Source organism: Dermacentor andersoni, chromosome 1, assembly GCF_023375885.2.
Source record: "Dermacentor andersoni chromosome 1, qqDerAnde1_hic_scaffold, whole genome shotgun sequence".
Taxonomy (NCBI): Eukaryota; Metazoa; Arthropoda; class Arachnida; order Ixodida; family Ixodidae; genus Dermacentor; species Dermacentor andersoni.
Genome location: NC_092814.1, coordinates 284384746 through 284400218, shown reverse-complemented (window position 1 = coordinate 284400218; position 15473 = coordinate 284384746). Strand labels below are relative to the sequence as shown.

General features: G+C 47.8%; 1 protein-coding gene across 3 annotated transcripts in view; it reads left to right on the top strand.

The window, feature by feature from the left end:
• Positions 1 to 15473, top strand: part of Pde11 (Phosphodiesterase 11) — a 255259-nt gene that overhangs the window by 154893 nt on the left and 84893 nt on the right. For all 3 annotated transcript variants that reach the window (XM_050195768.3, XM_050195769.3, XM_050195770.3), the window contains one exon: positions 12037 to 12293. In XM_050195768.3, coding sequence (XP_050051725.1) covers positions 12174 to 12293 — 120 coding nt within the window. In that variant the 5' untranslated portion in view covers positions 12037 to 12173. The remainder of the gene's footprint in view (positions 1 to 12036; positions 12294 to 15473) is intronic.

Below are 15473 nucleotides of genomic sequence, written 5' to 3'. Positions count from 1 at the left end.
CCCTGTCGTCGGCGTAAGGTTCCGCATAAAGCATAAGCGCGATTTAGATACCGGCCGCGTGCCGTATGCTGTAGGCGCGAAGGAAAGCGTGCGGGCTGAGCCGAGAAGGTTGGCGGCTCGCGGGCAGGAGGCGCGCCGTTTTCTCGTGGAGGTGAGCGCGTGCATTTAGGGGGAGGGTGGGCGCGCGTGTCCTCTGGTCCGGCCGCTGCGAATGACGCGGCTGAGCGCGACCGCTCGCGGCCTATGTGGGAGGTAATTTACGGTGGGTCATGGTGATATATTTACCCTTACACTTGAAGAGTCTAAACGATATTTTCTAATGTACAGTACGTAGGCCTTTCTGTGTTGTGTAGATTGTTCACGAGGGACTTCTGGAATGTTTCATTTATTACAACTTTTATTCGCAATTTCTTTTTCTGATACTACTTTCAGATGTTGAAACATTTTAATGCTGTACATATGAATGTTTATTCTTTCAACTGCTATTCATTTGAGTGCAACCCTTTATGTAGGCATAATGTTATGAGCTTGATTGGTAACTGCGCTTTTGTTGCAAAATAAGTACTAAATAAGTATTTAGTACTTATTTTGGAACTGAGGCGCGCTCAAGCTTCACTTTTGTAGCTTTTAGCCTGTGGTCCTTTCCCCACTTGAACGAAACAAATAAAGGCAATTTTCAATTTCCCGTTTTACTCGGCTAAAAAGAAAGAATGCCATACAGTATGACAACAAATTATTCACGGGTTCTAACAAGAAGTCGGCATTGGCGACGGAATTTATTGTCTCCCCACTCACGTATACCGTGCGCATTACAGACTGCGCGGAACTCTCATCCGGACATTTCGTGCGACAACTGCAGACATAACGCGCGTTGCTTTCGCCATGTTCAGGACTGCGACTAGACGAATGCTGCGGCCAAGACCCTCGAACGCACTCAAGGCGGCAGAAAGGTGCAGGTTTCGAACTTCCTTGCTCGCCTGATCGGGCCCGCGGTGGGCCGAACTCGGGTTGCCGAGCACGTCGAGCGCGCCTCTCGCACTCGGGCGCCGATATGCCTGCATTGAAAGGGGACACCGGCCGCCGCGCAGTCCACGTGCGTGCCACAGTCGCGGCGGCGGCCGACAGCTCGGCGCCCGCCTTTGATTTACGGGAGCCGACGTCCGGGGCCTCCATGGTCCATCTCGGCGACGAACGTGCATGGTGCGCCGGTCGGGACTCGCGTCACCGCCGGTGGAGATCGTGTTCTCCGCGCCGATCGTTTGAGCGACGACGCGAGATTCGATACTGCAACCAAGCCCCGCGGCGAACGAAGCGCGCGGATCATCGCCGGTCTCCGCTGGCGTTCGTTCGTGCGTACGTACTTTCGTACCGCTTCGCGTCAGGTTTCGCCGGCGCAGCGCAAAAATACAACGCGCCGCGGAAGCTGAGCCACGTTCACGAGTGCCTTTGAAAAACCGCCCTCCGTTGAGCACCTCTGCTGCTGAGCTCGAGGCCGCGGCAAGGAGGGCGGGGTGGACTTGTTGGTACGTTTTGATAACCTCAACCACGGGTTCCTGATAACATGACCGCGGGTTAGATCCCGAGGCCGTGGTGGCCACATTTCCATGGGAGATAAAAAAAAAAGTCTACTGTGCAATTTAGGAGCACGTAAGAGAACCCCAGGGGGTCGAAATGAATTCAGACTACGACGTGTCTCATAACCAGATCGTTGTTTTCGCGCGTTAAACTGAATTTCCTTTTTTTTTTTTTTTTTTTACAGCGAAGCTGTATATGGCTAGCCGATTCGACCGTCCGTCCACCTGTCGCCTGTACGCCGAAACTTCTCCGGCGCAACCGATGCGCATGTGCGGAAAAAAAAAATGAGAAAGAGGCGCGCGATTGGCTGCGCCAATAGTGACGTCGTTGCTCTGCGTCGTAGCCTAGCGCGCGCGCAGCAGTTTCTCTCTGGCTCCGAAATGGGTATGCCACGCCTCATGGATACTCCTGAGGAGCAGGCAGCTTTAGATCAGTAATGCCGCGAGCAGAACCGGGAACGAGCTCGTCTGCGCCGTGCCGATGCTGCAGCTCGTGCAACGAGAACAGGCTCGTCGTGCCGAACGCAAGCAGCAACTGCGTGTCGAGGATCCGGCAGCCTACCAAACCTTCGTTTAATGAACCGTCGGGATTAACCCAGTAATAAGCACCGGAGCCGCACGCTTCAGCTTCGCTGGTTAACCATCTGTACGGAGTGCTTGGGCAGTGTCTTTCTTTTTTTTTTTTATCTCGCATTGTGTGCATCGGTGTGATAGCCTCGACCGCTTCCACCACACTCTCGATGTATCGAGACGCACTGCTGGTCTCGCGGTGCAGCTTTATGAAGGATAGCAAGTACGGGTGTGTACGTACTGTTGCGGCTCGCGGTGGCGTTCGGGCCAGGAATCCACCAAGCTCATCGACTTATACGTCCGGTAGTAGGAATGAAGGAAAAGGGTTTATTTTGCATTACTTACGCTAGCTCCAGACACGGAAGCCCACTCCCTGCAGGAGCATATTAAACGTCTGAGTTCGCATCAGGATACGTCAGCTTCTCCTGCACGAAAGGTCTCCGCTTTTAGTACCGTCTTCTTCCCTAGGCGCCTAGACTAGGGAATCTGATGACCGTAACCCGGCCAATAACAATCGCAACGTTTCGCCGCACTCCACCTCCGATGGCGCTGAATATGCCCCGCAAATTTAGCATATTTAGCAAATTTAGCCAGCGCGCCGCAACCTGGGGACCCGAGGTCGGTGCCGTTATTCGGTAGCCGTCGACTTGGGCTGGGCCCCCTTCATCCATTAGTTCAGCTTGTCAGGTGCAGGTAGAGGGGCCTTTTGTGAACCCGTCACCAGTCGGTGTCAGCGCTGTGTTGACTTCTGGATAGGCGCTCATTAGATGGGTTGGGTTTCCTCCTGGCAATCGTCTAGTTTTTTTTTTTTCTTTTTTTTTATTGAAGTGAATGTTAGGAGAGGTTGGCCCCTTTATGGTGGCACCGGCTACTCCTTGTCACTTGGCAAACGAAACAAATTTGCGTAAAAAGGGAGAATAGCGACAGAAAATATAACACTCAGTAGAACACCGGATCAATAAAAAATATACAGTCCAACAGTACATGAGTCACAAAGTTCTGTGCATTAGTTCAGTCCACGTACGCATATATAAAGTCAGATGTTTTGAACAGCCAGAACACACAGCACATGTAATACACTGCAAGTACAGAACAGAATTATACATATTGCGTAAAAGTTCCGATCGCCACATAAACCAATTATGAACCACGAACAACGTTTATGTAATTCATTTAGCGTATTCGGATCATCTGATACTTAATATTTTCCCAAAATGTTGGTGTCCTCCAAAAACTTTTTCAGAGCAAGAAGTGCTCTTTTTTGAAGGCCCGCAGTACTGCGGGCCAAGGGCATTAATCGTCTAGTTAATGCCCTTGGCTGTGTTGAGACGTAACAGTACTGAGAAGTACGAAACCTAACGCTTGACGTTTAACGCGTATGTATCCCTCGCACCAGACACAGGGCTGAATTCACAAATCGCCTCGTTCGTAAGTGTTGCTTCCCATTGGGCGACCGCCTTTCATGCCCGACATCGCGATTGGCTGACGCCTTTTCTTACAAACAGTTTTAGTGTAAGTTGTTAACGTGCATTTGCGGTCGCACCGAATTATACGAACATCATTTGTGGCGATAAGTAGGGCTTAGCGTTTCCGGTTTTTTTTTTTCCGTCCCCCCCCCCCCCCCCCCGTTATATATTTGGTTTCCTTTAGGTGAATCAATTTTCCTCATGAACTTTCACCAGCTTTTTTTGGTGAATATTTTTCGCATATAACTTACCGGTTTTCTTTTTATTTCTTCGGTGAACATCTGGTTCACTAATTTTGTTTACGCTGAGGCGTGCTGAACGACTGCAGATTCTGGTCTTCAAAACTGTAGTTGCATCCAGTACACTGAATAACTAAGTTTGTAAGAAGCACTCTATAGCAAGGACACAACGCCGCACAGCGATGTCGACTATGAAGAAATTAAGAGGAGTTAGTGCAGTTGATATTCGAGCACAGATGGAATGATACTTTATCTCTAACATTATGTAGGTGCACAGCTCCAAGAAGCAGTACAGAGACCAATGACTTGGTAGATACCGCCCCGCATCTGTGAACCTGCCACTGTTCGTCCATGTATACCGCACTGGCCGCAGCGCGAATACTGCCAGCACCCGGGACAGGATTTCCCCGACTACGCTGAATACTCCCCCTGTTGCTCCTCCTCCTTGCATCTCGTTTGCGTCGCAGCGGCAGGCTTAAATGGAGTCAAATCAGGAAAAAAGACAACAACAACACAGATTGCCTGGGTGGCAGGCGCTGATGCATGGCGTTTACCGCCAGGCTCCTTGCATGGGAGCGCACGTAGGCTCGCAGCTGCGCACCAATCGCCGACTACAGCTCTATATATATATGTGGAAATTTTGGTTTCACTGACTTTTTCCTGTTAAACTGAATTCCATCAAAAAATATTCGGAGTACAGTAAACAGCGAACTCTACGCGGTATATATAAACCAGCGCCACATACGCATCTGCTTCCTCTCCAAACTGCTCCACGCTGTACCGTCACAGCTATCCTTCGCGCTCTCCCGCGCTTCAGCTGTGCGAGAGGTTCCCCGCTACGTCCACTCGGCGTGGCAGCGACGCCAAACCCGTAGAAAGAGACGAAGCAGCTCGGTGCACATGCCAACCTGAGCGACTGCAATGTATTGTCACTGCAGGGGTCGTGCGAATAGTAATTTTCTAGACCGAATCGAATACGAATCCAATTGTGCCAGAGGCGAATCGAACTGAATGTCGAATACTTTCCGAATAGCTTTTCGAATAATGTTCAGCCGTTCTCACCGCCGATATTCGCGTCATTCTAGTTTGCCGACAATGCTACGGAGTTTCTGTCATTACATTGCACATTATGAAGATTGTTTATTAAAAGCTCAAGTGGACCAATATAGGAGAAAACAAGCATTCGTGAGTGGGAATGATAGCGTACCGACGTAATCCTACGCGAAGACACACTTACAAAGAAGACACAGAATGCGTCACAGGCGCTGTGACGTGTTCTGTGTATCTTATTTGTAACAGTGTCTTCGTGCTACACCATGTCGGTAAGCAAACACCAACTAGCCCAACAAGTCCTTCTACTGAATGGTAGCGGTTGGCCGGAAACAAGTTTGGCTCCTGGAATGACACATACAGGGTGTTTCACGCGACTTGAGCCAAACTTTAAACATATGCAAATGCCACGTAACAGGACCGAACCAAGGTAATGTTGCTTGCCGTCGCTTGGAGATACTCAGTCTATTTCTTGCATTCCGCCGAATCAGATAACTAGCCTTAATTAACTAATCAACGTCTCAATTATTGTGATAAAATGAAAAGTGTCAATGAGAAAATCGTCGAGCAACACGAATAACTCCCGATACAGCTTTCTGTTGCTCGACACGTGCTACATAAAAGTGTTTTTCGAGCGTGAAAAAAAGCTCGCGAATACATGCGAAATTGCCGCGCGACTGGCCGCTCGAGGCACTTTGCATGTATTCGCGGTCTTGAAGCGTGTTCCACTACGTAACTTCTCGTGCTTTATGCGTACTGTGACCGCCGAGGTGCAATTTATCGCAGAGTTGGTGATTTTACTTACCCGAGATCTATTCGAACTTACGGATAGCCACTATTCGATTGGAATACCGAATCAATGGGGCGATAGGAGAATAGGGCAAGTCAATAACTATATCATTTGCTTCGTACTTTTGCCTCTACCTTCCCGATATGAGGTAAACGTAGTCAATACAGTTAAGAATATTATGTATAAACGAGCGAACATCAACTTTTTTCGAAGAAGAATAGTAAGTATCGGAGATCGAATCGAATATGAAATTGAATATCGAATATCGGATAGTCAAACGCATACGCATATATTTACAGCAGGAATATTCACTTAGGTAATTAGACCTGCACGGGTAGCCCCACAACATTTTTAAAGCCTGGTTGCAAACAAGCTATCCAAAAATGAATGGCTGCTGTATGACTAGCTTTCCGAAAACGCGAAATAAATGGTTGCTGAAATAAGAAGAGGAGTTGCAGAAAAAAAGAAGCAAAAGCTACGGAAGGACTTTCGTGCCGTAAACACATGTAAAAGGGGTCTGTTGCAAGTAAAACATCACTGGTCGTAGCGTGAAAGGTAAAACTGCTACATGAATAGACTGCCAAAAACACTAAAAACAAGCAGCCAAAGGTTGTCATGTAGGCTCCCTCTGCCAAACCGAAAAAAAAGAAGCTTTCATTGCCAATTTTGTTTCTTCACTGCTTCGAAATAGTTTGTCGTTGTATCACTTCTGATCATTTTCAGTACTTTGCTTGCAGCCAAAGAACGGTGACCCTACTTTAACACTCCGTTGTTGCGAAATATGTGGTTACTTTTGATATTCGAAAATACCCAATAGCTTGTATTCGAATACGAAAACGAATAACCAGTGCGTAATATTCGATTCGTATTTGAAACTTCAAATATTCGGCCACCCCTATTATCATGTTTAATGACCCATTGCCTCTTTGATTATGCGAAACCAGAGCTGGGGTGCATAGCCAAGTTAGCTTAGCCCCATGTAACGATGTCTATGGACGGAGGCTTATAGAATTTGCTGGGCCCACTGTTTGGAATAAAGTCAAGTGTCAAAACTTCTTCAAAAAATTCTTTATTGCTCAAAAATATTTACGCTTGTGCCGCTGGAAACGTTTTGGCCTTGAACATATCTTTTAGTTCTTTGCATAAGTGTGTACAGTGTTGTATATTTGCCTTTCGCGTATTTTTTTTTAGTATGACCTGGGAACTTGAATAATGTGTAATTAATATTTTCGCATACTAGTGTGGCTAAAATCCTCATGGAACTGATTTACGGATACAAGGTCTGTCGCGTTTATGCTTAATCCATAGTGGACCTCGAACTATAGCCGGTGAGGCTATGGTTCCAAACATGATTGTGTACCGTCTTACTGCGTTGTATACAAATAAATAAACGAATGAATGTAAATATATATATATATATATATATTATTCGTTATTCGAAAGTTTCAAATATTCGCTTGCCTTTAAATTTATCACGATCGGCCTACTCATGTCTTTGATTGGACTGTCTCGAGCATCGGCCCGCATTACAAACCACAATAAAACCCTTACGAGGGTGCATTATCGTGCGCTACCTTGTCAGGATTGCCGGCCCCACACTTAAGTTCACCACCTTCGGTGTCAGTCCAGTTTTCTCTGTGAGACAAACGACATGACAAACCCCTGGGAAGCGAGCAAGGTAAGTTTCACTGGTAGAATTAGGTATTTGAAAAGACGGGATTCGATTTGCGTGCGCAGCAAGGAGTGCTGTACCGTTGTTTCTCCCGCGGCTGGAACGACCTCTTAAAACGCGATATGAGTTCGGTCTCGTATATTGCTGTTATTTGTCTCCCGATTTGGGCTTTGTTGACTGAGCGTGGAGTAATATTGACGTCGCGTTCTGAAGTCCGATGCTGCTGCCTTTCAACGATGCGCCATGCACATGTCGTAGCCGCGGCGGTGTTTAGTGTGGCAGTTTTGCGCAAAGTCCTCTTGCGCGGCGATTTGCGGTCGCATCATATATACGCGCAGCTGCGGCAAACGTGCGCTCGACCTTATTCGAGCGCCGAAAGATTGCGAGACTAAAAATGCCTTATTTGATGTATCAGAACAAAATCGGTCTCCCGCGCGAAACTTAGCTTTCCCGCTCACAACGCAGGTCTTCTAGAATTAATCACTCGAATGTTATCCGCCCGTACTTCGCGAGGACGAAAATGTTTCAGAAGTCTTTTTTTTTCCGCTCACAATTGAAGAGTGGAATTGTCTGCCAGCGTCTGTTGTTGATTGTGCAAATGTAGATTCCTTTGTGAAATCTTTGTCATTGCACTTGATGTAACCCTCTCCTGCTAGGGCAGCATTGCTGCCTGCAGTATTTTGAAATAAATAAATAAATAAATAAATAAAATTCGATCGCGAATAACTGCTCCGCGCTAAAGCTCTTCGCGCATTCGTTTATCGGAACCTTCGGTTTCAGCTTTTTAAGCTGTTGCCTTTGCGGGCTGACTTGCGTCCCGGTGCATCTGTGTACGTATGCTATATACGGGCAATGAAGCGCACACACCGACACGAGGTGTTCCAATCTCCTCTCCCTCTTTCTCTCTCTCTAGTCGTTTTCGTACCACACCGACGGGTTTGGCTTGACACGAGCTTGAGCTGACGAAACGAGATGGGAGTGCCGAAGCGCTCCGGAAATTAACGTGTTGACTAACGTGTTTCGAGATAAGAGGAAGCGAACGCTGCAAAGTAGACACGTTTTCCCTAGTCGTTGAGCTAGCCTTCCTGCAAGGTTGATTGCCAAGCTAATCCATGGCGGTGAAGTGAACCGACTGTATGCATGCGTCGATAGTGCATTTCATGAGGTGGGAGGTGTATACGACGGGGCGACGAAAAAAAAAATATATATTCCTTTACTTACAGATTGTACCCTATGTGTCAGCCTCACCTTCTCGGGTTCTGTAAACTGCAGTGTATAAGCAATAAAAGACCGAAATACTTGTTTCTCCCATGGAAACATCAGTGATCTGGCCCATTGCATGTGGTGTTATTTTCCCGCTGGTGCGCATGCGAATATATATATATATATATATAGGCGAATTTACGAGCACAGCATAAAATAAACGCACAAGTAGAAAGAGACGCCCCTTTCGTTAGCGCTAAAATAAATATCGGCTACATGTTACACTCCTGTAACACGTGAAAGCGAATACCTGCTGCACGCGTGGTAATGCATTAAGTTATCCGATCGGAGGGGTCAGACCGGACATATAACGAGCCACAGTGTGAAGTACACGTGTGGCGCTGTAGGTCGGCCTCCTCAACGAAACATGCGAGCACCTAATGCACTATGTACAGGCTTTTTCGTTCTCTCTTCCTTTCCGTTTTTCCTAGTTCTTTATTTCGTTATTTATTTTGTTTCTTTCATATTCAGCCATCGCATCTTTGTTTACGGTGGTATGAGCCATTCCAGATTGTTTTTTTTTTTCCGGGTATGAGCCATTGCTGCAGATGATATTTTTTGTACCACTCTACTTTTTTTGTATCACTGGACCAGACGCCGTTTTTTTTTTTTTTTTTCGGGTATCAGCCATTGCAACGAGCCCTTTAAGGTTTTCGCCTTAACAAAATAGTATCGAAAGTTGTAATAGTACAGTCGCAAAAGCGGTAACGGGGAAATGGTTTGAAGAGCCCTTTTTGTATAATTTAGTTTTCCTTACGCGGGAACAATGTTTTTCCTTCTGAAGAAGAAAAAAAATTTTGAATTTCATCTGTTTTTCTATTTTCTTTGCTACGGTATACTAAGAGCAAGCTTTTTGCACGTGTCACTTCAGCTTGGCACAGAATTCCTTGGACCATGCAATGCGTAATGTTCGCATGTGCTCGAAGGCACGACTTGGGCCCTTTAATGAGCGGGCCCGATTCCGGCCCGGGCCTGCCGAAAAATGCTTCGGGCGGCCCGGGCCCGTGCAGTGCTCCAGACGAAATTACGCGCAGAAGCCTAGTGGCTTATAGCGTGCACAATCCGCCTTCGTTTTAACGGTGACCTGAACCGCGATGAGTGTGGCAACAGTGCAATGTGGAGAAGAGCACTCGCGAATTGGCATAAGACTTGCAGCCATGCGAATTAAGATAAGCTTTCCTTATGGTCGTTTATTCAACTCATTTTTAACACGCTGCCTCTCGCTAAAAGGTAATAATTTGCGGGCCATGTAATCAAGTTGCTCCTGATGCTGCCATTCCATACGCTTTCTTTTTTGCCTGAGAACCATCGGGACACGATAAATAATTGTATTTTTATTTGATCTCGATTTAAATGTCACTCTATTACAACAAGATGGTTATATACTACCTTCGTATCTTCGATATGTGACCGTTCGGTGCTAGATCAATTCGTTTTACTTGCAGTATAGTGGCTAGTTTGGCTAGTTCGTGGGGCGTTAAACGACAAGACACTGAGCGCTGACTTTTTTTTTTCTGTCCCTGTCTCCTGCTTTCTTTCCTCTCTCTCTCTCTCTCTCTCTCTCTCTCTCTCTTTGCTGTCTAAAGGTGCTCATTTTGCTCGATTCGCATCCGCAGACGTCGGAAATGGTGGTCTTCATATCTGCATTTGTTTTGCTGCGTTTGTTTTGTCGCAGTTTGAGTACCCTGCCCGATATCAGGAAACGGGGATTGTTTAACGCCAAAAGCGATGCGCTGTTTTGAAAAGACCTCCGTGGCATCACCTTACTGCCATGTGCTGCAGACAGCGCTATGGAACGAACGCTCAGACCGGCTGACACCAGGCGGAGGGCAAAAGGCGAGGACACGAGGCGGCGACGTGTCTACACCTGTTCGCTCGACCCAGTCTGCGCTGCGCGCTCAAACGCAGACACTGGAATTAAAAGACAGCCTAAGTGAAGCGTTATACCGCTCTATATGCAGCTCTATATTCTCGCTGCCGCCTCGGCCACTCGCCAGATTTGTGCGTGCATGCCAGCTGATTCACGCTTCGCATGCACACGGCGCGGCTCAGACAGCACGTGCAAGGTTGTCAAGTGACCGAAATGATATAGGTATGCGGTAAAATGATGGCAGTATACGCTAAATCTCCCTGATTCATCCTTATTCAATTCGGTCGGAACTCTACGCTCAGCAGCAGTGCCTAGCTGCTCATCAGCTAGGCACTGCTGTCCACCTTGTGGCAGACGTCAGCCCGTGAACGCCAACTGACTCACGCCACTCTGCCCGAGCGGTAATATATCCACTGGCCCAATGGGAACAGTTTTCATACGCGAAGACAATGTCGGAGCGAGCGCCCTTCTTATTGCGCAGCGAAGCGACCGCAGTCATCCTCTCGTTCCACCGCTGATGGTCGCCACGTGAATAGTCTGCGTACTGCCTGTGCGCTTCCAGGTCACGGCCGCAGCAGCATACGCGTTCTTCGAGGACGCCATACAGAGGCGCGCAGCAGTTGCAGCGGAGCGTTGTCGAACGTTTCCTGAAGCGGGACGCTTGCGGGCCATTGTGCACGCTGACGGTTCGAGCAATCACGAGACGCGGCACCAAATTGAGTTGAGACATTGAAGGAAATTAAACTTTATTTGTAGGCCACGTTCCTGAGAATCACAAATAGGTCAGTTTATAACGAGCGGAGTCTGGTAAGCCAGACTCCGCAGGACTTGAAGAAAATTACCCAAAGGCACGAAAGTATGAAATATGTGACGTTACCCTCACGGACGTCAGCGGCACCGCGGTTTGCACGCATAATTTAAAAGGGCAAATTTGGCCTTATTATTAATCAACGCTTTTCCGCAATATATTCGAAAAAATTATCTTATATACTACTAGGCTGAATTGCTCTAACACTTGTTTACAGGGCCTTTCCAAAGACTTGGGGCTGAATTTACGAAACTTTTCCTTCGTAAGTGCTATTTGCTGTTGGCCGGCGGCCTTTGCTATGTATATGTTCAGCATCAAGATAGGCTGGATTTGCTCTTACAATCAGTTCTAGCATAAATGCTATTTTGTGAATACGGGCCGTGGAGCGTCTTCTCGTTCCTCGAGGCGGCCTTACGGCGCCTATGGTCTCCATGGGCGTCTGGTTGGTATGGGGTGTCTTGATGCGCGCCCTTACTTGTTGGGTATCCAGAGCAGGGCAGCCTGGCCAAACCTACATGTCTGCCTAGCCATCGAAAGGCTCAATGGCGAATGAGGAGAGCCGCTAATGCGGAGAGTTGTTACGTGAAAAAAACTTTTGGTTCGGCCCATGTGTGGCTGTTGCGAAACAAAATGGCGGAAATGTATGGTGGGTTCTCGCGCTGTTCTTAGCTTACGAGAAAGGCTTCTTAGTCGGTGGCGTCCCCACCGGGTGTGTGACACCGTGTTGCTCGCAGGTCCGGCATCTGGCAAGCGGAGCAGGCTGGCGGCGGGCGGCGAGACTAGTGGGGGCGGCGGCCGCGCGCTCTGGCGGCCCCTGTGGCAGCCCGGCTGGCACCCGCGGGGGGCTCCCCCGCCGCTGCTGCTGCCCGCCATGAAGGCCTCCGAGGGGGCCGGAGGGGCAGAGCAGCTCGAGGAGGCCCGCGTCGAGGCATGGCTCGACGAGCACCCAGCCTTCGTCGGCGACTACTTCATGCGCAAGGCCTCGAGAAAGGTGGGAACACCCTCTCGTATCCCTCCTTGATCCATCGGGGGTGACACGCCGCCATCATGCTCACGCCCTGACCCTTTCACCAAGGCGCTGAGCCATGCTCCCTAAAGTATTGCAGAAAATAGCGTCTCTCTCTCTCTCTCTCTCTCTTTCTCTCTCTCTCTCTCTCTGAAACCTCTTGCGACACACAAGTTGAGAGAAGCACCAGTGGAAGAAACTGTATGCACGTGGTCTGTTCGCGCATAAATTGAGGACCTCTCCTATAAGGGATGGTCCCATGTTGAACATCTTCAGTCATGGGCCGTCCGGCTGATTGATAAGGTTGAACGATTGATAAACTATAGCACGCCTGTCCCATGTTGTGCATCTTAGCTCGTGGACCTTGGCTTATGAGGTTGAAAACTAGCACGTCTGTACGTCGTATTACGTGTTTGGCCATATCAGAAAACAATACGTGAAGGAAAATTTTCGATGCATACGCTATAGCTCTGTCGAAAGTTCCCAAGACCCTATAATCGTACTGTCACAGATGCTACTGCAGGTAGTGGCAGCGGGGCTGATTTGGCGCCCTTGACACTCTTCAGGTGTGAAGAGTAAGTCCTCTCCATTAACTTTGGGTACGCACTGCCCGTGATTCGTTTGAACCGCTGTTCAGTGAGCAGTTGTTAGGTAGCTTTTGACAAGCGGGCGCAACGTGGTAGCGAGTCTAAAGCGAGCGCGGGCTCTTGTGTTCTGTTCTCTTTCTTTATTATTTTTTTTTATTGAGCCTTGAACGTTGATTACGGCGCATGTGGCCGATGAATAGCCCCTGATTTGAGCCGAATGCGACGTTTGTAACAACTGTGCGCTACGTGCCCGCAAGAATCAGATTAGTCCCATATATAATATCTGTTATTTTGCTTTTATTTTTAGTTCTTCAGAATGCTGCAAAGTTGTCTGAAGGAACAGCAATCAGGATGATACCTGTCGAATTCAGTATGGAACAAGCCGTTGTTCTGCGAACCACTGAGTGGTGCACTACAGCCACGTGCGGCGAGAAACAGTTTGAAAAGAAATAAAAGAAACTTACGACACAGTGGTTCAAGGAATTTATTCTCGAGCTGCGAGCTTTTGATCCCGTCGTTCACTGTTGCGTCCAGCCAGATATAATTTTTAACTTTACATCACCTTTAAGAAAAACAGGCTTAAAGTGGTTTCTCAACCCAGGTCGCTTTCGTTAAATTACGTAGTTTGTTTTTCGCGGTCCGGCTTTATCACGAGGGCCAAATTAATTGCTTGCAACTGTAACACCCAAGGTTTCATGTGTCAAAGTGCCGGTCACGCTGTCATACCAGCGCAGTCGCTTTATTGTTCCGCTCGAGGGCACGGATCAATCTCTGCTGCCGTTACCACATGTTTGAGTGGGACCAAGAGGAAAAAACCGTTTGAAAATAATTTGCGCATCAATATGATGCATGGTGGACAGCCTACATCTCCCGTAACTCTCTGCGTATCATATATATCATTGCGCGGGATCAACTAATAAGAAATATCGTCGTTTTTGAAAAGTTGCCAATGAGAAAATTGCCTCAAAGATATTATAGTTGCCCGACAGAGGAGAAACCGGGGACACTGAATGCGAATGGTTGCAGCAACGATGGTACTGTTTACGAATTGACAGGTTTAGGTCGGGTCACTGCCCTTTCTCGAGTTATCGACGTAGCAATTGGCTGCACGTTTATTCGCATAAAACGTCGATTCATTGTCTTCCTCGTAAAGGCGAGCACGCTGAATATTTTTTTCTTCCATGAAGAAACATTGTGGCCTGTGAAGCATCGAAATTATACATAATGGGAATATTCACTTCCGGGTCTTTTGAATCTACCACGAGGGAGTGATTGCACTGAGGCTATCGAACATGTTGTGCCGCTAAACCTAAAGATCCCTCACCATTACCTCACTAACCCTGACCGCCAGGACGCCTTGTGAATACACTGGCTGAGATGGAGACTCAGCCGTCAACTGTTGACGACTGTTAAAATGATTGCGCGTGACATGGCGCGTGAAGGTGACGGATTCACCACGCTCTAAAGGCGCGAAGTGTTTCTCTCGACTTGTGTCCAAGATTATAGTTGCATTCGTATCTTTGCCGGATTCATTCGCAAACTTTGCGACTGTGTTTTCTCGCAATTTAACCTGCTTTACTAGCACGGCGCTAACGAATCCTGCTGTTTTTTGACAGCGCTATGCGCGCTGCAGATATTACGTCAATGTTTTTCCATACTCAGAGCCTGCTTTGAACCCTATTAACACCATTTACGTGCACTTCCTATATAGATTGCTGCATCACGTGACACCCTTCCGGCGAGTCCACGCCGTAGGCACGCGCAAGACGCCGCTCCGCACGAGCTGCATTGGAAAGGGATCCGCTGCTCTACCGCTCCTCGCTGACCCCTGAACATTTACTACACTTCTTGTGGTGTGTTTTGGGTGCTCTGAAATGGCATGCACATCTACGTTTCGCATCGTCTGACCCCGACAACGTCCAGCGTCTCGTGTACACGGGTGATGGTGAATGACAACGAAATCACACTGCAGCAAGACGTTGTCACATCGCTGCATGGTTTGACAAATGTCGCATGCTACTAAAATTGTATTAAACGTAACTATTTCACCTAATTTTCACTCATACAGACCATTATTAATCGCTCGCATGCTGCATTGCTGTTCCCTTCCTTCGCTAACCTGCTCGCGGCTTACACACAAACACTTAAATTATTGGGTTTTACGTGCCAAAACCACTTTCTGATTATGAGGCACGCCGTAGTGGAGGACTCCGGAAATTTTGACACACAAACACTTGGGGATTCATATAACACCGTCGTTCTTGTGCGTGACGCATGTATTCCAAACCAGGTGCCTTTCCACGCGTTGCATTCGACTGTCTGCTGTCGTGCGCCGTACCCATTTGTATCTGTATGGCCTTGGTGTCTCAAGTCAGCGTTTTCTGACAAGGAAAAAAATTACATGCCAGACATGCGTACAGCCAAGACTCCAGTACTTACGTACAGCCTATCTGATATGTTTTCGTAAAGCTTTATCGCTGTGAAGTTTCAGAAGCCGTGCATTGTAGTGCACCCCCTTTTCTGTGCACAATATATCAAGAGAACAAGTTTTGACGTTGTAAAACTAGCTCAGTGTCTT